The 24,106-nt window shown below is 42.4% G+C and overlaps 1 protein-coding gene across 4 annotated transcripts in view; it reads right to left on the reverse strand.

Annotated features, from left to right (window-relative positions):
• EXOC2 (exocyst complex component 2) overlaps positions 1 to 24,106 on the reverse strand; it is a 159,305-nt gene that overhangs the window by 95,640 nt on the left and 39,559 nt on the right. For all 4 annotated transcript variants that reach the window (XM_024766396.1, XM_024766397.1, XM_024766394.1 and 1 more), the window contains exons 5-7: positions 15,233 to 15,346; positions 13,667 to 13,791; positions 4,037 to 4,117 (exon numbers count right to left, since the gene is read on the reverse strand). In XM_024766396.1, coding sequence (XP_024622164.1) covers positions 4,037 to 4,117; positions 13,667 to 13,791; positions 15,233 to 15,346 — 320 coding nt within the window. The remainder of the gene's footprint in view (positions 1 to 4,036; positions 4,118 to 13,666; positions 13,792 to 15,232; positions 15,347 to 24,106) is intronic.

The following is a 24,106-nucleotide window of genomic DNA, read 5'->3' on the forward strand; positions in this document are numbered from 1 at the left end:
AGCAGAGCAAGCAATCCTAATAATCAACGTGAAAACGACGCTTGTTCTGTGACTTAGAAAATTTTTGCTGAAACATTAAAAACTTGCTTACTGTTGGTTATAGATCAATAAGAAAATGAAAAAACAGTAAAACTAATTTTTATTTAGCACACTATAATCAAAAACATTAGAAACTGAAAATTCAAGTGTTTAATTTCTTTGTAAAATATATCATCAAGATAGCCCGCCTCTTCTTGTCATAAAGTTTACAGCACGTATCAAGCATCTTTTCTGCGCTCTGACAAACGATGATGCTCGTTTCCACGTCTGTCTGCTGTACTTCCAGCTTCACGGGTCAGCTCGGAGCGCTCCGTCGGCCTCACTCCCTCTGGGACAGCCTTACCTCCTTGTCACACCTTCCTGGCTTCGGTGGGGAAGTCCACCCTCACTGAGCTCCTCGGGCCTCCCAGTGTCCACACCCCACCACAGCCACTTCTACAACCCAAGTCGCACTGGATTTGAATTCCACTCACACTGTCATCACTTTCCCTTTTCTGATGCACTTTCATCTCTGTGGGCCAACTTCCCCTTCTGAGTCTCCATGTCTGTGAAATGTCCGCAAGCTTCTCTCTGGGAGACGAGGAGGCTGCCCACGGGCACACTCTGCTGTCTGAGCAGGGCCTGGCAAAGTGTCTGCAGTGGGTCCCCCGACTCTGCAGGAAGAGCAGCTGGGCATGTTACTGCTGAACGTTCAGTGGACCGCAGAGCTAGCAACCAGGTGTGTGCTTGATGCAACGTGGCAAGAACACTGGTCGCTGAAACCCACGCATCCCAAACCAGCAAGGCAGTCTGTAGTTTAAAGCGCAGGCTCAGAGCCAGATGCACAGACACAGATCCCAGCTCTGCCACTTACTGCTGATGTGACTTTAGGTAACGCGTTCAATCCTTCTGAGCCTCAGTTTTTCGTCAATAAAAATGCGGGTTACAGCACAAGCCTCCCGGGGTTACCGCGGGGGCTAAGCATCTGTGGACTGTGGGAGCAAGCCCTGACACCAGTGAGGGGCACAGAGGTCTAGCTGTCCCAGCTCTGGCGACACACACCTAGACCACAGGGTCCCTCCCCGCACCTGCCTGCCTAGCCCAGCCGAGCCAGCCACACGGGGCTACTTCGACTTAAAGCCAAATTATTAAGATTGAATAAAAATTAAATTCCTCAGCAATACTAGTTCCATTTTAAGTGCTCAAGAGCTACATTTCCATCATGGCAGAAGTTCTGTTGGACGGCGCTGTTCTATGCTCTTGGAACAGGTAAGAACACAGAGTGAGATATGTGGATTTGACAGAAATTAACAGTCATCACTTCATCACTGGTTTGAAATCAAGAAGGAATTATTAAATACCAAGGCAAATATGAGAAACATGTATCAGTGAAAACAAAAAAGAATTTCAATGAAAGGCTTCAACTGATAAATTCTGAACAGAAGGGACTGAATTTCTTAGTCAACATCACCCTTTAGAAACAAAGTGGAAAAGGTGCCCAAATTTTAAAAACTTTCACTTAAAATAACTCAGGGAAAATGCACATAAGTTAGTATGTAATTATATACAAGATTAAAGCATTAATATAATCTAAGCAGATGCAGAGAATGGACTTGAGGACACGGGGAGGGGGAAGGGGAAGCTGGGACGAAGTGAGAGAGTGGCATGGACATATATACACGACCAAATGCTAGTGGGAAGCAGCCGCATAGCACAGGGAGATCAGCCCGGTGCTCTGTGACCACCTAGAGGGGTGGGATAGGGAGGGTGGGAGGGAGATGCAAGAGGGAGGAGATATGGGGATATATGTGTACGTATAGCTGATTCACTTTGTTATACAGCAGAAACTAACACACCACTGTAAAGCAATTATACTCCAATAAAGATGCTAATAAATAAATAAATGGAGAAATAGAAATTCAACAAAAAGAAAAAATATATAATTTAAGCAAACCGGACTACATTTGCACTCCTGCAAAATTTCTGTTTCAGTTCCCCAGCGGTACAGCTCCTGAAGATCGGTGAATCGGTGACCTGGGCACGCCGTCGGGGCAGGGGACCTGCTTGTTGGGTGGCAGCCACATCCCTCCCAGCTCCATACTCGACACTGGACCCAGCACGGCACTTGACACAACCAGTCTTACAAATGTTCGCCAAGCTGACCTAAACTAACACGACTTACCCTAAGATAGCAAACATCAACATCCAGTTGACATAAAAATGTTTCTAGGAAAAATGGATTGTTACAAAGGAATATAATCTACAGGAAATTTTTATCCCAGAAAGTCCTGAGTCTCAAAGAAGTGACATTCACGTTAAGCCAACTTTACCCAAAAAAGAGCAAATTTCAGTAGAAAGGTAAAAGGACACATTTCTAGAAAAAGTTTGTGCTTATAAAGGAACAGAAGTAAAACCATTTCCCTTACAAATTTTATACCACAAGTCCCAAAGGAGAATTACCTAAACTACTGAAAAGAAAAAAATTACATTAACATACTACGCCAGGGCTCACCCATGAAACAGATTGTGATTTTTTCCAAACCTGAGCAAATATCCATTTTCTTCTACTGATACAATGAGATACTTACTAAGCCAGATTGTTCTCACAAGCCACCTTTTAAAAGTTACTGACATAATCTTTTTTTTAAACAGGTATCATGGTTTGATGGCAACTTCTCCAGGGAAAATAACATCCCTAAACAGAAAATATCCATCCCAGACCTTAAAATGTCTCTGTTAATACAGAAATAGCTTTAGTAAATGCTTACTTGGGCTGAATTCAGAATATAGCCATTTAAACAAAGCTGGTGACTTGGTTCTCAGATGAGAACGAAGAACGAGGTAAAATCTCAAGGCAAAATGGTGATGATGATGATAATAATACCAACAACCAGAGACCAAAAAATTTAAAGTGCTGTTAAACTCATAAATTTTGGGATGAAATCCAAGTACTCAAATTCTACTACCAAGGAAAGCCTGTATCAAATTAAAGCTTCTTTCTAGGAAACACTTTTATTATTAGAGCTATCCCCAGGTTTAGATATTTGTCGTTGACCAAAACCTTTTTCAGGTTTTGGTCAATGACAAATAGATATTTACAAAAAAGCTCAGAAACTTTTGCTGATGGGACTAAATTAAGCTAGACGTGCAAAACTGACTTGCTACCACAGTCCTGCATTTATAGAATCACTAAAGAGCCGATGCTGGGGTTCTTAAATGTTTCCGTTATTCTCGAGCCTACTCTACTTCCTGGAGAAATCATATGCTATATATGCTTATACTTGAAGACTAGGAGAGTCCCCTGGGCGTTACTGCTCCTTGTCAAATGTTTTTACTACATACGTGGAAGAGAATAATTTACTTTTAAGCCACTAATATTATCATAGGGATTGATTTATCTGATGAGTTTCTTCTAAATCAGTAGGATAAGTAGCTGGAAGTACAGATGTCAGAAAAAAGAAGGGGAGGTGGACAGGGCCTCAAATTGCATGTATCAGTTTCTCTTGGCCTACAATTCCTACAAAATGTCTCAGAGTTGGAAACACTCAAGTATGCAGCTGCCTTAAAGTTGTTTTGGAAAAAGGTAAGGCACAAATAAATAGACAGCAGCTCGGTATCTGTCACTCTAGTAGCTGACGTTATTTGCATTGACGATGGCACGTACTTGAAGATGCTTTTTCAGGTTTTGGTCAATGACAAGCTTGGTTACTGCTGCAGCATTTTTCTATCTTTGATGATGCTATTTATATCCTGGCCTCCTTTATGGTAACAAATTTTACTTTTTAAGAAGTACACTGGCTTGCTTTCAAATGATGAGTTCTCATAAATAAATGCAAACAGAAAGAGAACATTCATTTTCAATGTTTTTATTTCCCTTTATGTTCATTAAATCACTACTATTTAGAAATAAATACTAAAATACAACTTACTGCCTTGTTCTGTGAAACCAGGTCCAAGAACTGTATCAAAGCTTGTTATGAAGTCCATAAATAGTTTTGGGTAGTAGGACAAAACTTACTGTTCAGAACATTCTCCAGTTTCTGCGTCATGGATCCTTCAACTTTTTCTGTTCCATCCGCTTCTAGTTTCTGATGGATGGCTAGAAAAAAGGATCTAGTTAAAATATAGGCTATTTTAATGGGTGGGAAAACATTACGTCAAAATGACATTTTTAAACAGCATAAAAAATGGTCATATTTTCAGTGCTAGAAAGAAGCACAAACACACAAAAACTCTGCACAAACTCTGCAAAGTAACCAGCAGACACCAGTATTAAGTCATGGTAGTTTAATGCTATTAAAATAGTACATAATACACGTACTTAGTCATCTGATCACCAAGGCTGAGTGGTAAAGACGGTTGAATTAAAAACGAAAAGTGAGGCTTAAATAACCTTTGATATCTGGCCATAAGAAAGTCATTCTGTTTCTCAGTTTCACCAACTACAAAACAGAAATACTACTATTTGATATCTATCAACCTCAAAATATTTAATTTCAGCCTTGGGATTTAACATGGCAAAATACATATTATACATATTCTATTTAGTCTGTAATTATTTCCCTGGAGGTTCTCAAGAAATATCTAGTAACATCTACCAATACGTCAATTTGTGGATGTACGAATTACACTGGAGCTGTTTGCTAACACCGACGCACATCTGAATGACTCTGATAAAAGAGTATTAGGAAAGCGTTAATTTATATTTAAAAACTTTTACCTACTGAAGAGAGGAGGCTTTAAACGGCAGATCAGGCTTGCTCAGGTGACTCATTAAGAAAAATTTCAAAACAAATCTCCAAATACAATTGCAAATGCAAAACTGTGACACAGTAAAAGTAATAAAAATAGCAAGGCAAATATTATCGAGACATGACCATAAGCAGAGCACCATGATAAGTTTCTAACACACGATGCATATCTGGTAAGAAGCCAATGATGAGCTTCTAATGTTATTTCTATTTCATAGATGGGAAAACCACAGCTCAGTAAAATTAAATAAGTTGACCAAGGTCACAAAGCCAAACCCCAAATTTGAGCTCAAGCGGTGTGATCCCAGGACAAGAAGCTTCACCACATCCTGCCCACACTGCATGGACAGGTGACCCAAACCCCCTCAGCCTTTGTTTCCACATCTGTAAACTGGGAACAACAGAACTACTATGTCAGTGGGGAACTGCATTCAGTTGCAAATACAAGACTTCTTTTCAAAATACCAGCTGCTGAGACAGCCAGGATTCTGTGCCTTCCCCGGACATGCTCCAGCACACACTCTGCTGCAGGACAGCTCACGCCCCAGCATCCCGGCAGGACTCCAGGGCAGCAGCACTCCAGGACATGAGCTCTTCTCTAACATTCAAACTCCTCCTTAGAAGGAATTGACAGGTTCTGCCTCGACCCACCAGTCAGGAGTGGCAGATTTACAGGGAAAAAAAGTCTGTCTAAGCAAAACTGATGTGTGTTTCTTTAATCAATTACAATTTAGTTGGTTTCCCTTGACTCACTGGTTAGGGAATTCTGGGTCAAATGAGCTTTGAACATCGACGACTTCTTTTAATTAGTTTCTACTCTTAATCTTGTCCTTTTTTATACTTTTTTGTAAAACAACCTCAAATTTTGCATGAACTCTAAAAATATATTGCTTCTCTGTTGAAAAAAACACATTCATAGGAAGAAAAATATATATATTTGGGGGGAAAAACCAGCTACTGTATTTTTAATTGTCTTGGTTGATTCAGGAATGAAAAGAAAGTTATTCATCTAATATTTTAAATTTGGATTATGTGATGACATAAAACATTTCCACATACCTTGAACTGATTAAGTTAAATGGAAAAGAACTTTCCTATCTTTAAGGAACGGAGATAAAAAAAGCCCAAATATTAAAAAGCGAAACTAGAAGGACGCCTATGTTCCAAACAAGCACATCTGTTCGCACTGCTCCTGAGCAAAGGCTGCTGTGTTTCTGACAGTCCTGGCTGGAAGGGAGCCAGTGGCCACGTGGCACGTTATTAGGTGGTCACCGCTCCCGGTCTATCGGTGGCAGTTAAGAGGTTACACCTGAGAGCTTCTGCTCGAATGCTGCTTCTAAGTCAGAGTCTGCACTAAATGAGTCCCCAGCCACATTCTCTGCTACTGACAGGCCCCTTGCCACTCCACAGGTCCAGGCTGCTGCATGGCTCACAGCCCTGTTCTGCCACAAAGCGGCTTCCTGGGCCCATCTCCACACAGCAGACCCATGAGGCTGTCAGCCAGCATGAGGACCCAGAGACACTAGGATCTGATAAAGGCAATCCTATTTTCCAGAAAACGAATGCAAATAACCCAAGGTCTGGGTCACTTGACCTTTTATTTTCTCTGAAAACATTTTTAAATAGTATAACTCAATAAGCAACTTGGGGGCTTCCCTGGTGGCGCAGTGGTTAAGAATCCACCTGCCAATGCAGGGGACACGGGTTCGAGCCCTGGTCCGGGAAGATCCCACATGCCACGGAGCAACTAAGCCCTTGCGCCACAACTACTGAGCCTGCACTCTAGAGTCCGCGAGCCACAACTACTGAGCCCTCACGCCACAACTACTGAAGCCCGCGTGCCTAGAGCCTGTGCTCCGCAACAAGAGACGCCACCGCGATGAAATGCCCGTGCACCGCAAAGAAGAGTAGCTCCCGCTCACCACGAGAAAGCCCGCACTCCGCGACAAAGACCCAATGCAGCCAAAAATAAAGTAATTAATTTAAAAAAATTGTACCTTGATAAGCAGGAAAACCTCAAGAAAAAAAAAAAACTCAGTCCACAGTCACAGGCTTGTTACAGTTTCTCATGTATTAAAACTTAAATATGTGAAGCAGTTGAACACCATAAATCTATATTTGGGAAACAAAAAAGTATGTATGTGCAAGTTCTACTCAAAGAAAAATCAGTTACAGAAAGACTGCCTACTGATTCAAAGAAATGATTTGTTTTATTGAACTCTGACAGAAGAATGTGGACATCGAATTTTCTAATTTCAATTTAAGAATTCATAATATTTATGTAAGCATTTATATAACGCCATTATTAGGTGAGCACTAAGGAAAGGCATGAGTGCAGGTGGAGTCCCTCAGGAGTGTCAGGCACACGGCCATCCACAAGCTAGCTGCAGGCTCTAACCACTGAATGCTGCGACCGGCCTGGGTGCTGCAGGCATTTCAGGCTACACCAGAGACTGGCAAACTACTTTTGTAAGAAACACACTGTAAATACTGAGGGCTTTGGGGGCCTCTAGCACACATTCTTCTCCCTTGTTTTCTTAAACAACTCTTGAAAAACAGGCATGTTCATCTCCTGACGTGTACAAAGACAGGTGTGGCCCAACTTGGTCGAGTTGCCGACCTCTGAGGATAATACTAAGATAGGACACTAGGCAGGGTTAGGGTGAGATGTATTAATAACTCAGATTTATATAGAACTTTTCAAATGTTTAGTTCTCTACTTCTTACTCTACCAAATTTTTATCAGAGTGGCTAAATCATACATAAATTACATCTAAATTGGTTGGGTACTCTATGAATTCTTTCCTTCCTCAGTTATACTGAAAACAATAACAACATAATTCCCACTACTCCTTCGAAGACTAGCAGGTACAAAGGAGCCCACTTAGAAAAGTGGGTCCTGGATAAGCGCATGCCAAGGTTATCTGCACCCCTCAACAGAGTTGCACCCGCTCCTGGAGCAGCAGCAATGCACGGACGGAGGGAGGGCCACACGTGTTCTGAGCAGTACGCACGGCCACTCTGCCTGGGCCTCCTCCCTCGGCGACCCCTCGCCTAGCATATATGGTAAAGAAGGCCAGGCCCACAGCTGTTCTCACAAGGAGCAGTTGATGGGGCTGGACCTGCCACTAAAACAAATGATTGGCCAGGTGAGGGTCAGAGGGACTGAGGAACAGCCGGCCTTTCCTGTAAGGAGGCCCCACAGGCACCACCGCAACAGGGGGAGAACCTGGGCTTCAAGGCTTTGAGGCCTGGAAGGGAACAGCAGGGCGACAGCCACAGGAAAGGGAAGTACGGTGCTGGGAATATTTTTGCAGGACATGGTAAAGAAAAAACTATAATAATGAACACACCGACGTTAACACTGGCAGATTAGTTATGCCAGACACACTTCTTGACAAATTCTAATTAAAATACTCATGGTACACAAAGGAATAAAGAAAACAGCATAAAGCCTTAAAGATAAATAAAAGCCATACAAGAAGGTAATTGCTGCAAACTGTACACCTGACTGGGATGGACTGAAAAAAATCCTTGGACTGTGTATGAAAAAAGTCCACTCAGTCAAGAGAAGAACACAGCTGATATCAAAAGGGCAGAGAAAGGTATTTATCCAGCTAACTCTGTAACACAGGGTGGCCCAGACATGACACACCTGCAGACTTTTTCCCAAGTCTTCAAGACTACAGAGTCTCCCCTACTGTTCTCACCTCCAACACCCCTTTAAGGAAAGGACTGTTTAAGAACACCATTTCCCAGCACCCAGCACGCAGGAGAGGGAGGGAAATTAGCAGAGGGCTCCTCCCCTGGGCACCGTGCAGGGAAGCAGCAGGGGAAGAAGACTCTCAGAGACACCCCAGGGAGTGACAGCTGACTGACCGAGCGAAAGAAAAGTGTCAGAGCCTGCAGGTGTGAGTCTACAGGCTCTAAAAGCTCATCAAGTGTTGGGTAAAATGAATAAAAACAAGACCTACATTCCAATATACCCTGAAAAGGTGTTTTTTTTGTTTTGGGTTTTTTTTAAAAATAATTTAAGGCTAAACAAATATATCTTAAGCATTTAGGCAGAGAGAAAAATAAACAAGTCACCTACAAGTAATAAAGAATTACTCTGGCTCAGGATTTCCTCTCTGTGACACTAAAAGACCCTGAACCAATGTTTTAAAAGTCATTCTCTTATGGCCAAGGGGCTGTTCATGTATGAAAGCAAGAGACACTTCTGCATGCAGGAATTCAACAGATAACGCACAAGAGTTACAAAACAAAAAATCCGAAGAGGAAAGATGACACATACACAACTGGCAACAAACAGTAAAGCCAATGAAATGTATGTGTATAAATGGTAAATTTTAAGTAACTGTGGTAAATATGAAATTAAATGCAAAAGACAAGAATAAATCTAGAAACAGAATCATAAAATAGAAAAGGTAAAAAAAAAAGCAGCTGGGTCTATGACTTCAGATTAAATTAAGACCAGAAAAAAGGAAAGCACATGAGGAATGCAGATGTGCCAAACTGTTGTCATGCACATCAGGAGTCAGAGACAACCTGTACCAAAATGTAAGACCATTTCTTCCAAATCTGCGAACAATATGGTCCATATAGCAGAGGTAAAAATGAAAAAAAAAATTACAGAACAAAAGGACAGAAGTTTCACTTATGATAAATGTACATGGCTTAAATTCTTCTATGAAAAGGCAGAACCTCTCAGAACGGCATAAAAGAATATAAATCCTACCATTTCTTGCTTATAAGAGAGAAACAAAATCAAAATTTCTCAAAGCTAAAAGGAACTTAATGCATAATATCATCAAGCAAATGCATACAAAAAGAAGGGTATGGAATGTTAATCCTGTACAGTAAAGAATTTAATCTTGCCCAAAGAGGGCGTTGGCCTTTGCCCTCGGCTGCTGGAAGGTCACCTCTAAGCTCTTCAAGCATCTTCTGTGATGGGGCTGCACCGCACAGTCTGACAATGTGGTTTATGGTAAGGGCTTTGGTCACTTGGCATTGGCTCAATCTGCAGAGGGACTGGAGATGGAGGTCAGCTGTTGGGAGTCAGCTCGTGTCTATGTGACAGAGTCCCGATAAAAACTCCAGACCCAGGCTTGGGTGCAACACTCCACGCCACCATCTCACATCACTACCAGGAGGGTCGGTGCCACATGACTCCACCCGAGAGGACAACCAGGGCTCCCTGTGGGTGGGACTGCCTGGCCCCACCCCAGGTGCCCTTCCCCAGGCTGAGCTAAGTTGTCTCCCTTCGCTATAATAAACCACAACTGTGAGTACACAACTGTGAGTTCTTCCCGCTGATCACCAAACCTGCGGCAGTCCTGGGAAGTGCCCCAATTTTGCAGCTATTATTATTACCTTACAGTGTAATATTAGTATCAAGAGAATCCAAGCATCAAAAGTTACAAAGGAAACATGTTTTACATACAACGAAAAACTGACAGAATCAAAATTAAAGAGGGAGATTTGTCTGGCATGTTTATTATAAATAACCTAGACCTAAATAACATAAGTAATTAATCAGGCACTGATAATAATACACCAATCAGTGTGCCCTGAAGAGAACAGGCAGTTGCAGAAGACTGGTATCTATCAAGAAACACATTTTCTTTTCATAATATAGTTAGACTAGAAACTAACTTTAAAAAACAAAAATCCACTACAAACTACTAGATCAAAGAGGAAAACTTCAAATTTTAAAAACACAGAAAAGGCATAACTAAAGAATCAACGTAAACAAAGAAGTAGGACACACGCGTGAATGAAACTGGCAACAAGGGCCTATTACAATGAATTTTTAATGACTTTTCAATTATAATGCAATTCTAAAAGGCATGAAAATCTTAATGAAATAGAGAACTTCAGGAGAAAGCCAAACCAAAATCCACAAAACACAAAAAGCAGAGATTTCAAAAGTGTATCTATATACACACTGCCAGTGTCTATATATACACCCCAGGGTCTCTCTCCAGGAGGAATAGACACTAGCGTCTCCTGATGGGATAAGATCGGAAGCACACACTACCACATGTAGCCACAAGGGTCAAAACTGAATCCTAACTGGTATCCAATCAGATAAGTCCCAGCAATACAATGGAGAGTAAAATAAGCTAATGGCACCATGAGGAAGTAATGAGTCAAATCCAGAATATGGGATATCCTACAGGACAAACAGCCTCATGTCTTCAACAAATCAATAGCATGAAGAAAACGAAGACGGGTAGCGAAGGTGAAAGGACTGTTCTAGTTTAAAAGAGGCTTAACAGACTGAAAAAAAAACCAAAAACAAATGAACTGTCTGGGTCTTATGTGGATCTTGGTTTGGACAAACCAAGTAAGTGTAACTGGGGAAATTTGAATTTGGGGCCTTGAATGATACTGAAGGATTACTGGAACTTTCTGAGCTGTGGTCACGGGGCTGTGGTCGAGTACGTAACGTCCTTATCAGGGGACTCACACTGAAGTGCACAGGAGAGAAAGGTCATGCTGCCTGAGATCAGCAAAACACAAACCAACCAACCTCAGAACCTGCGCTGAGGCAAGTATGGAAAAATATGACCTGTTAAATCTAGGTGACAGGTATATACGGAAGTGATGGTACTATTCTCTCTACTCTTAGCATGCTTGAAATTTTTCATAATAGGAAAGTAAAGCTAATTACCTGAGCAGACAGTTTATTAGCTCTTTCAATGTATCAATGCTCTCAAATTTCAAATAATTCCTAATCTACATAACCCACTTCACAGTACGAACAAATACTCGTACAGATCCACATGATTCTGTATAACAGTAACACCAAAACCTGACTGAAAAAGCATTTTTTAAAACTACAGTTCAATTTCAATTAAGACTACAGTTGAAAAACATTTTAAAGAGCTACTAATAAAACAAATCAAATGCTAAAGTATAGTAAAATAATTACTCAGAGGAGCCACCTAAAGTATAAAAGATTTCTAGCACACACAACTATATACACAATATAATTCCAATTTTTTAATAGGCACTCATATAAGCTGAGGGGAAAAAAGACCAAAAGGAAATACGTCAAAATGTTACTGTGATTATCCCTACAGTAGGGTTGTAAGTCATTCTTGATTATTTGTCTGTTTAATACTTTTTGTAATGTACATTTACATCAAAAAATAGAAAAGCTAGATATATGTATGTTTAAAATTTTCTAATTTACCATTAAAATCATTTTCTATATGCCACAGAGTCACTCGCTTATTAGTAGTTGGTCAGCATTATTATCATCTTTGCTAAACTTTAAATTACCAGTATACTTCTAGGACAAATGTCTAATAAGTGAGACTAAATTTAATGCACCAAATAAAATCTCTCGAAATCTGCCAGGAGTGAAGCCATTTACATAAGTAAAACCATAAATAAATGAATACAAGTATACATGTGTTTACAAATACATATGTTAAAAAAAAAAGGGTGGAGGGCTTCCCTGGTGGCACTAGTGGTTGAGAGTCCGCCTGCCGATGCAGGGGACGCGGGTTCGTGCCCCGGTCCGGGAAGATCCCACGTGGCGCGGAGTGGCTGGGCCCGTGAGCCATGGCCGCTGAGCCTGCGTGTCCGGAGCCTGTGCTCCGCAACGGGAGACGCCACAACAGTGAGAGGCCCGCGTACCGCAAAAAAAAAAAAAAAGAGGGGGGAGAGAAAAAGTCAAGCATGTTTTTGCTAAGGAAATATTGTAATTACAATAGTTATGAGAATTGCTAATCACATATGGCAAATTATCATGTGCACAGCTACCAGGCATATCGATAACTTCGTTCAACTCGAGAACACTAAACTCAGTTCATTTATGCTCAAGTTTCTGCTGCTGACATAGCACCACTGACAACTTAGAATATCAATAAGCACAAAGAAAGCAGCACAGCACACCATCAAAAAACGCAGGGCACAGAGACTTTATCAAAGTTTACCTGACTTCTCAGCTCCCTCCCAGGCATTCACAACTCACTCCTTCAAAGACCTAACTTCTACGTGCAGAGAGCTGTACCAGATGCACATTTAACTGGTCAAAAGGCAACCAAGCGTGTCTGGCCCAGGAGGAGAAGGGTTTTAAAAAAGATAATAGGACGTCCGAACTTTAACAATACAAATTAATTTTAAAAACTAAGTCTTTCTGAATTGAAGAAGGTGTGGCCTCTTAGTCTACAGTTTGGGTTATAGGTATTTAGCTATACAGGTACTTAGTTACAGGTGTCTTTGTTTTTAAAAAGAATTGGGCTAACTTTTTTTTTTAATATATCTTACTTTTTACTAGGTAAACAATAATTTGATTTTTATTAATTAAAGGTAGTTAAAAAGAAAAAAAATAAAATAACCTATCCAACATCTTCCCTTGAAATGTCTAAAGCCACACCATTTCTATTGAATACCACTTCCTTCACATGTAAGGATGAGTATGTGGGTGGGGGAGTTAGCTACCGTGCGGGGCTGGTGGGGCGATGGCTACAAAGAAAGGACACGTTATCACCAGTTCTTCCCAGACCAAACACACAATGGGTCACATCTACAGAATTAGTCCCATGTGCAAGATACTGATGGCTGTACAAGGATTTTTAAAATTCTAGAATTCTACCCTTGGGATTTAACTCCTTATCGTCCCTGGACACCAGACACTGCGGGGAGGCAAAGTGGTCTCCTACTTCACACGTGTCTGATGGGTGAGCAAAGCCTCAGGGACAAATACTTAAGGTACCAAGCCTTCAAAGAGATTCCAGCCCGGCCGCAAAGACTGACTGGTGGCCACTGCAGAGCTCCGCTCCCAGGGACACAGCCTCAGCATCACAGCCCGCAAACACGCCGTACGTGCAGGGCCTGGTGTCCGCGGGGAAGCCCCAGCAGATGGCTGGGGGTCACCTTACCTGAGAGGGCGTCCTGTGCCTCAAAGAAAGTACTGAGTCCCCCCTTCACGCACGCCAGGCTGCCCTCGCTCTTCTTGTTAGCCTGTCTCTTCAGGTGGGTGACGGCCATCTTGAGCTGTTCAAAACTGAAGTGAAATGAAGAAGCCACAAGAAGGTGATGCATCAAGTGTGAACTACTGCGCCTACCCTGGAAAGACACAGCCTGACACAATGTGTAATCAGATGAAACCAAGCTTTCAAATGCTTACCTAGATCTAAACCTTTACATGTTATGAACACCAAAGTTACAGCAGCTATACAAGGAGATCTGTAGCCCTCATATGTCAGAACCCTGGGAAGTAAATACACATGGAGACATTCTTATAATTGACCCAAATCACACACAGGATTTGCCAGGTAAGGAGTTTTGAAGAGCGTCTCCCAGATGTGGAGACCTGGACCATGCAGTGCTGGGTGACAGGACTAAGAAGGACCCCCTGGACGTCCACTGCTATGCTCTGGACACAAGCTGCGCACGCTGTCCTCTTCAGCCCATCATGACCAGGCCCCGCCATTAACAGTGAAATTACAGAAAACCTGGGGGTCAACTCAAAATTTAAATAACTGAACAGATCACACTATTTCATCTTTATATCTCAGGCAGAGAAAAAATAGTCAGCTCTCTGTATTTTAGAAGCTTTATTTCCATCTGAGCTAAGAAAATCTGGCTATATAAAATGTCAACTATATTCTTGAATGCCAAGATGGCCCTACACAGAGAACAGAGATCAATCCTGACATGGTGACAGAAAAGCACATCTATAATGTGAACTCAGAACCATCTTCCACAAAGAAAGTGACAGGCATTTGCTCTAAAAATTTATCAGGCCAAATTTACTCTACGTATATACCAACTTTTCCTGTTTTCTATAATGGTTTTCATCCCAATAGGTGAGGGAAGGATTTCGCCTAAGGTATATTTTAACAAGTTGGCTTTTCAAGAATACAAATTTTAAACAATAAGCCACTGATTTATTAAAACATTTTTACTAAATGTAACTGTTTTAAGCCAGTCTTGCGAAAAAGTTACAGATCTGCTCTTGTACAGAGGGTGGGTAAACTATACGTAGCAGGTACAAAGGAGGACTTTAATTGGATATATGACCCTTGTTTATTTTTTGGCTAATTTTAAGCCAAGTCTTTGCAAAATGATAAATAACTCATCTTCCTTTGCTCTCTGGTCAGGGAAGGAGGTGTGTTCCTCGTTTTAAAGCAGCACTCGAGAATTCTGTTACTTGAGTAGGGAGGGGGATCACATTCAGACACAGGACACAGCTGAGACTCCAAAGTTTTAATGGGTGGCATAAATAACGAAACATATAGAAAGAACATGATAGTAGGAAATAGGGGTCCTCTTGATTAATGATCCCATTTTATAAGTAAGGAAACAGATACTCTGAGATGTTCACAAGCTCACCCGAGGTCAAAGGGCTGCTAAGCAGCAAAGCCAGAGGGAAACCCGCGTTACCTGAAGTCTGATGAGCTGCACCCCGTGAAACCACACAACACAGCCCAGCACCCACTAACCTGGTGTTGGAGTGGTTCTCTATGAGGTACCAGGCAGCCGAAAAGTTCTCACTTGTAAAATCAGCACTCATTCCAGGAAACAGCATTTCTAAGTCCTTCTGGGGAAATTTACCTCTGAGGGAGGAAAAGGTTTAAGATACGTTTTGAGTGCTATTACTACAAAGATGTAACCAACAGTAATAAACGTGAATACAAACCATTACAATGACACACGATACATCATGGAGCCTACGTTTGCGTGTGTAAAAAAATATACTTCCTACACCTCAGCTAACTTAACATATAACCTTTGACTGTATATGTAAGATAGGAAATTAGTTAAAATACAGAAATTACATCAAAAAAAGAATATAAGGTTTAAAGAGGCTGAGTTGATACTTCATGAAATCTATCCAAACATGAAATCATTTCCTACTCAGTAGATAAAAATCAAAATTTGGGTATACTGAAAGTAAAAACAGTAAATCAACTTGTTACAATGGTTTTTGCTAAAGACCTATATGAAAGTTGTTTTAAGACACACTGATGCCTGATGACCCCTACTGATAAAATCAGATCTATATAGTATCCATGTTTCTATGCCCATGTCTAGATCAATTTCAAGAAAAGCTTACACTACCTGACACTCCCTTATATGTAGCTCACTTTCTTGCCCACATTTTTAAGGTCAACTTCCCGATCAGTTCATTTATCTATTCATTCAAACACGAATTAAGTACCTACCAGAGGTGTCAGGCTCCACACTGGAGGTGAGCAAGTTGTGTCTGAGAGCAAACTGAACTGGGCGGGACCCGGCCCACTGAGGGCTTGTGAGCGAGCAGCCCTTACAGTGCCCACGCTCTGCCTGCAGAATGAAGTCCAAGCTCTGCGGTCAAGTCCCTCCACTTCCCGAACCTGCTTCTCTCTCAGGACTCATTTCTGCTACCCTAATCCTCGAAGCTGAAGCTCCAGCAACTTCAAAGGGATCACAGTTTCCTGCAAACATCCTGGTCGTTTTTACCTCGTTCCCCTCTGACTGAAATTGTTCCCCACCCCCATATGGGACACACAATTATTTTGTCTCTAAAATTTATTCAGTGGGAGAAATTATCCCCAGCCTGGAAGAAAAGGTGTGCAGGTCTGATGACTTCTCTGAGAGTCCCAATGCCACATTATCACAGACACAGCCTCATTTAAGAAGTTAGGCAGCCTTGTCCAAGGGCGACATCCCACCTCCACCCACGAGCACTGCCCGCTGGAGCCCTTCACCTTGTAGGTGACCAGTCCCCTTGGGCACAACTGGCAAAGGCCTGGAGCCCACTCTCTCCAGGGAGAGGGAGGTGCTCACCTGGGCTCGGGGGCCCTGACCGGGTGGCCGGGAAGCCCGTCACACCCTCCAGCAGCTCTCGCCCACCCTCCTCTTCTCTACCGGCTCCTTTGTCCCCATTCTCCCCCAGAGGGCAAGGGACACAAGTCCGAAACACAGCTCTCCACGATCTCCCCTGGAAAGCCTGCATCTGGACACGGAGGCTGGCACCTCGGCCAGGAGGTCCCATGTTCCCTCCTGTTACACTTAACCTCTCTCACCACGGAGTTTTCCTTAATTAGGGGAAGAAAAGGTTTAACATGGGAGTAACAGACAAGGTGAGATGAGACTAAGGGAGCCGTGGATACCAAGCTGGCATCACCTGAGTCTTAGTAACTTGGAGACCAAGTCAACCTTAATCTTTCCTCACTGGCTTCAACAGTGAAGAATAACTGTAGCCTCAATCTTCTTGGGGGATGTGTGTGAGCAGGTGTGCCTCTGAGTGTGTGCTCCATAGGCACGCTGGTCACTGTCACCAGAGTCTTTGAGAGGGAGTTGGAGAACTGCATTTTTTGAAGTTTATTTTGGTTTAGATTCTTCATGCTGGTTTGATACTTTACTTAGTAATAAAACCCTGTCACCTTTGGAAGTTTTTATCATTTTATTTATGTATACTTCATGCCTCCACGTTGGAACTCTGGGGGAATATATGGCTGAGCGGAGACTTAGCTGAGCCCCAGGGAGGCACCCAGGAGCCTTCCACTCGCTCTGAAAGGCAAGGGTCACGAGCCACAGTTCTACCTTCACCGGCGGGAGGTATCTGCCCAGGGAGCTGTCTAAGCTGGAAAGGACAGCCTGGTGCACCAGTGGGGCCTCATCTGTGCGAAGAAGGGCATGGCGGCCCACCTACTGCTTTTTCGTCAACGTGGCGCTCTACGTAGTCCTGAAGTTAAATAGTCTTAACAGAATCAAAAGTACCACAGAATCATCTGATACCAACTAAATCCCTGCTATTAACAGTCTTTATAAATTATTCAACTCCATGAAATTCTCACCTAACAAGGGTCAGGTCCACACTCAAGACACTGAAGACACAACTGACAAAAGGGCAGCAGAAAGGGCCTCTGGGAGCCAAACTGAGCTTCTCTCCCTCGCTCGGGCCCTGCAGCTTTACTCTCGTTGGGTGGTTCCTACCCATCATCAAAGCACAACTTGAGAAGAGTAGCTGGAGTTAAGTATGACAGGACAAAAAAGGCTCTGAGACAATGACAGCAAATAAAGCAAAGAGGCACCAAACGCAGACACGAAACTAAAAAATACAGAAGTTGTATGCCACAGTGAGATGGCTAAGGCCACGCAGTTCCCACAGGTCTGACAGCAAGTATTACTCAATAGGTTTAGTTTTAAAAAAGAAAAAAACTTTGTCTTCCTGTCTGGCATACTGAGATCAAGGTCCACCCACGTTGTTGCAGATGACAGGACTGTCCTCCTTCTCACGGCTGAGTAACGTTCCCGTGTTCCTGAGTAACAATGCAAGCCTGGGCACCCACACGTACAACTCCTTTAACCCCTTGTCCGTGGATGCACGCTTAGGTTGTTTCCATATCTTGGCTATTGTGAATAAAGGTTGTTCCCATATCTTGGCAACTGTAAATAATGCTGCAAGTGAACACGGGGTGCAGATAAATTTGAGATCCTGTTTTCATTTTCTTTGGATAAATACCCAGAAGTGGGACTGCTGGGTCATCTGGTAGCTCTCTTTTTAACTTTTTGAGGCCCTCCCTGCTGTTCTGCACAGTGGCTGCACCAATTTACGTTCCCACCAACAGCGCAGGAGGGTTCCCTTTCCTCCACACCTTTTCCAACACTTGTTATTTGTTGTGAGCCATTCAAATAACAAGAGAGCCATTCTACCAGGTGTGAGGGGATTTCACTGTGGCTTTGCTTTGCATCTCCCTGATGGTTAGTGATGCTCAGCACCTTTTCATGTGCGTGTTAGCATTCGTGTGTCTTCTTCAGAAGAACGTCCGGATCCTCTGCCCATTTTTTCATCAGACTGGCTTTTTTTTTTTTTTTTTGCTATTGAGTTGTAGGCTTCTTTATATATTTTGGATATTAACCACTTGTCAGATGTGCAAATATAAGCCCCTTATCAGATGTGCAAAATATGTGAAATATTTTTTTAAAAGTCAAACTGTAGAAATAGAGTAGGAAAGCGGTTGCCTGGAGATGGGGGAATAGGGAGAGGTAGAAACTTTCACTCATGAGATGAATAAGGTCTGAGGATCTAATGTGTAATATGTGACTATAGGTGATAACACCATAGAGAGAATAGAACTTACATGTTCCCACCAAAAAAAGTAAATATGTGAGGTGATGAATGTGTTCGTTACCTAGATGGTGGGACTCCTTTTACAATGTATACGTAAATCAAATCACTAAGACGTACACTTTAAACATCTTACAAATTTGTCAATCATTTCTCAATAAAGCTATAAAAAAAAAGTTAAAAAACAAAAGGTTATATCCTATACTGTTAGGATGCTTAAACTGGTGGTATTGAAAGATAACAAATCCCAACCATCTAGAACTTCCCACACTTAAAACTGATCTGATCCCTAAACCTTAGTAACACCTCACCTGTAATGCCCTATGTTGTTGTTTTTACACATGTACAGGGTCTGCTTCATCACAGGATAAAGGCCTGAAGTCTAGTGCGGGCTCTACGAGAGGACTCTGCTGCCCCGGGAGCCCCTCCCCACACCGTCCTCTGCAGGACTCCATGGGCTCTGCACCCCTGTGCGTCCCTTCAAGCGCAGCCGGGGGGCAGGGGCTGACCCTGAGTGCTGGCATTAGTGTGAGTGGCGACATTTGGAAGGGGCCACGTGAGAGCCGTCCACTGAGATCTGAAGCATTAATCCACCCCACCCACTGCACTTCTTGTACACACAGCTCCTTCACGCACCTGAACGGGTCAAGACTTTGAAAGGTACTGGATCTCTTGGTCAGAACACTAAGTCCTAGTTCTCAAACCCTCATAATCACCCCTAAGAATGAGTTTATTTTAGAGTGATTTCTTCCTGAAGACATTCAACTCTTACCAATCTTACTATACATTTAAATTGGAAAAAGAGTGATTAGGAATCAGCCGTACAAGAATAAGACAAGTTACACTAAAGATGACAACACTCTGTCACAGAGTCAGACAGTTCGATCCAAACCACACAAGTGGCCCGCCGTCAGCCCGAGACCCGACGTCGCCTCCCCTTTCGCGGACAGAACCACCTGCAGAGAGAGTGGGGTGTCCACGCCTCACTGAGTACGAACACCGATAATCCTCAGCAGCTGTGCTTATCGCGCTCCCCTTGCTATTGATCGAGTGATTGGATTTTGACCACAATGTCTGAGGAAAGAGCTGCTGGAGCATTTCTGGGAAAGGCCTCCACACTTCTAAGGAGAACTAAGAAGAGACGGTGTCTTTCTGCCCTCAGACTTTACCGAGCTTCTTTATCTCCTGTGTATTATTACAGTTTCTGCAATGCTGGATCTTTATTTTAACACTGCTATTTCCTGTGTATTACTGTCGTCGCGACACTAGAAACCTCTAACGCCACTCCACAGTTATGAAGGAGATCAGTGCGACTCAAAGAGCAGCAGAACAGCAAACCCAGGCTCCTTACAGCTCAGTGACACTTCTGAGCCACAGACTCAGCCAATCGTGGTGTCCACCATCTCCGGACTTTGTGTATTATGAGAAAATAAATACCTTTTTTGCTTAAACCAGAATGAATTTTTGTTTCTGCTACTCACAGCTGAAGGCATCCTGAGTCAAGAGTCTATCCCAAAATAAGATCTTCTTTGCAAACACCTCAAAAGGAATGTGAAACAGAAGATCCAGAGAAAAGAGACAACGAACGACAACACGGGAAGCAATGATACTCTGTGGGGAGTGTACCCACAAAAGCAGAGACGGCCCACGGCAGTAGCTACAAGTTGGCTAGCGTTGTTGGAATAACCTTGAGGAAGATATTTAACCTCTCTAAGGTTCCATTTATTCATGAGGATAATGGGATCATAGTATCTTCCTCTTAGGAATATTTTGAGGATTAAAGTAGGTAATGCAGTGTGGAAGGCTTAGCAGTTTCTGACATGTGATAAATGCTCAAAAATGTTACTTGCTGTTATTTTTATTCTCTCCACTTGGTTCTCTATATTTAACAGACTCTTCGTAAGAACCATTTTGTTTGATTCTCGTAACAACATGAGTTATGTATTCCCATTTTACACTCAGGAAACAGCCCCGGAGAGGTTGCATGTAAACAGTCAAGAGCAGGACCCCATACTTCTATTGCCAATTAAAGAACCAGAGAATCTCAGGCATGAAAAAAACCCCACAACTACAAATCCAGAAAGATAGAAACTGAGGGAGACAGTGATTCAGAATGCAGAAAATTGCTAATGGTCTTGGTAACAGCATGAGGAAGGGCAGAAACACTGTGTCAATGGAGCACGAAGTCTGGAGAGTTAAACCTCTGTCCACAATAACTGGATCTTAGGCTCTGACCCTCCAAGTGAAGTGATGGCTTAGCAAGTCAGTAACAGCAAGGTATATTCTGAGTGACTCAAACTAAACCCACTAACTGGAGGATGAAAACAACACAGAGTCTACCATGTAAACACGGGAAGTGTTTTCATTAAGGAACCGACAGTTTCAGTAGCTGACAAGCTTCATGCCCCTACAGCGCAAGCTCCCCATTAGATGGCAGTGTGAGCTCAGATTACACCTTCCAAAAAGGATTAGCCATGAAGCCCCAGGTACACGGACCTGACCGACCCAGTGGTCAGATGCAAAACAGGAATGTTCTCAACACAGCAGCATTCACTTTCAAGTACGAGAACGACTGGCAGTGATGACCCGCAAGCCAGCAAAACAACAAAAACCTTTCTGAGAGAAAGTCTAACCACCCGCGCAGAGGAGCCTGCATCACTGCGCTCACACCAAGGGGAACATGCTCTCCTGACCTGCAGGTAGAAAGACAGGAGGAAAGGGGGCTCTTTCAAGTGTGTGTCACACTCAATTCTCATAGCTTCCACTCCAGCACCAGTGTTACTCTGCACCTTAAATATTATGAGCTTGTTTTACATTGTGTGTTTTTTTTCCTTTTTTGGTCCAGTTTATGGACCTGGGCACTACATCACAGCCCACAAATCTGTTTTCATAGTATTTCTGAAAATTTACCCAAGGCTTTTTTCCCTTCCACACTCATACTAAGAATTATTTTGTCACCTTTCCTTGTCTTCTAAATGCAGCAGGAAAACTGGCCACCTTTTCTTTGTACTGGAAAGCAAACTGATGAGGAGCAAGTCAGACCTGCATTGTTCGTGAAGCCTCTGTGGAAATAAAGATACTAGTGGTGCATCAACTGACTACTCTAGACAGCTCTTCCCAGGTAGTAATTTCACAAAAAGGTTGCAGATCCCATAAAAACAGGAGGGGCAAACCTCCATTTTAAGGCCCTAACTCCCATGTATGTACTGTCTCCAAAAACATTACTTATAGATATTCTCCTAGTAGGCAAAGAGTACTTTTAAGAAATAAAACAGAGTGAAGGCTTTTACTTATTAATATGAACCTGTTTTTGCCTTCTTTTTCAGTTAAGTTTGTCTCCATCATAATTTTAAGCAGTGCAAAGAATGCGTATTTGTGACAGTATAGTAAATCAGAAATACAGACTTTTTACAAGCAAATCCTAGTCTCAGTTCAAAGTGAAGTTATTTTTTTCTGAGCAATTAGTAACATTTTTATAAGTATCAAGGCACCATGTGCACAGAACATCAGTTAAAACTCTAGGGATATGCAGGACTTCAGCAGCCGAAGGAGGCCCATAAACGCCAGCTGTTAAGCCTGTGGGCTGAAAGACGGCAGCGTGCACGCCGAGCACACCAATAAAACATTTATTAAACTCTGCCTCACACCAAAGAACAACACTGTATTCGGCTACTCGCGCTTGCTACTCATGGTCACATGAAGTGGCCACAACACTGCAAGGCTCCTCCTGGCTCCACCTTGTGCATTTGACTGTGGGCTGAGAATTGCCATGAACACTCAGCATTGTAATTACCAGGAGCTGATTCCTCTTCCAAAGGCGACCTCACTACTTTAGTCTGGTAATTCATCAGGACCATGGTACTTTATAACAAGCAGTCATAATTCTTCAAACCTTCTCAATTAGTATATTTCAACAAGCAAGTAATGAAATCCTGTTATTCCTTCTCTGATGACATTTTTTTTAAAATTTAAAATAGGTCCTCTCCCGTCTTTTAATTATAAAAGAAACCCCAAATGACACTAAGAAACAGAAATAAAAGACATAGTAAAAGGAAATGCTCTCAGGGATTCTAACCTCAATGTTAACACCATTAACCAAAGCTTTTATCTAAAAGATATTAAGAGAGTTAGGGAAATAAAACCCACACCAATATTTTAACATCTGCTTTTCCTTTCCTACTCTCTTTTTCTAAAATAAGGCTTCTCTATCTGAAGTCAAACTTCAATAAAACAAATGCAGTTTTCCTGACAGTATCTTTAAAAGGTGAAAAGGAACCTGGAAAAGCATTTTTCTGGCCAAATTATATACTCTTCTTCTTGGTTTCTATACCTTTTCCTACCTTCACCTTCCATTTTCTTGCTTCCTAGTATCTCTATCCACTCTTTTTTTTTTAAGTGAATGCTGTTGTTGTTTTTTAAATTTATTTATTTTATTTTTGGCTGCACTGGGTCTTCATTGCTACGCACAGGCTTTTCTCTAGTTGCGGCGAGCGGGGGCTACTGTTCCTTGCGGTGCACGTGCTTCTCATCGTGGTGGCTTCTCTTGTTGTGGCTCACGGGCTCTAGCACGCAGGCTCAGTAGTCGTGGCGCACGGGCTTAGTTGCTCTGTGGCATGGGGGATATTCCCAGACCAGGGCTCGAACCCGTGTCCCCTGCATTGGCAGGCGGATTCTTAATCACTGCGCCACCAGGGAAGCCGTCTATCCACTCTTCCTTTTGACCAGAAAACTCGCGAAAGACTTTAAATGGGCAAAAAGATTCCTGGCCATCCTTTCACTGTCTGAAGGGCCTGCCCAGGGTCCCCTGATCTTCCCCCATCCATGCCTTGTCTCTGCTCAGCAGCTCTGTTACAGAAGCAGAAGTGGAGGGTTGATGGTGACCAGGGATGCCTGGCACAGAAACACCTGTCAGGTGAAGATGCAACTGGTTACTGAGGAGAAGTGGCCGGTGTTGCACCTTTCAGCATTCCTCACTGCCCATTATGTCTGTCCTCTGGAATTCCCCCTGAACTGGTTTTAACATTTCACTGTTTTTCCCATTAATTAATGAATTAAATAAAAGCTTGGACATGTGCGCATTTTGTATTTGTATGAGAGTCAAGCTTTTACCTTTTCAAAAACTATCCTTTAGTTATTCCATGGCTAAGCAGATTATTTCTGAAACTTTCAAGTAACAACTTGAAAGAAATATTACTGTAAATTTTATCACCATTTAAGCACTTCTTGAATGTACATAATACTATTTTAAGATTTGAATACA

This window comes from Neophocaena asiaeorientalis, unplaced genomic scaffold (genome assembly GCF_003031525.2).
Source record: "Neophocaena asiaeorientalis asiaeorientalis breed wild unplaced genomic scaffold, Neophocaena_asiaeorientalis_V1.1 scaffold8, whole genome shotgun sequence".
Lineage (NCBI taxonomy): Eukaryota > Metazoa > Chordata > Mammalia > Artiodactyla > Phocoenidae > Neophocaena > Neophocaena asiaeorientalis.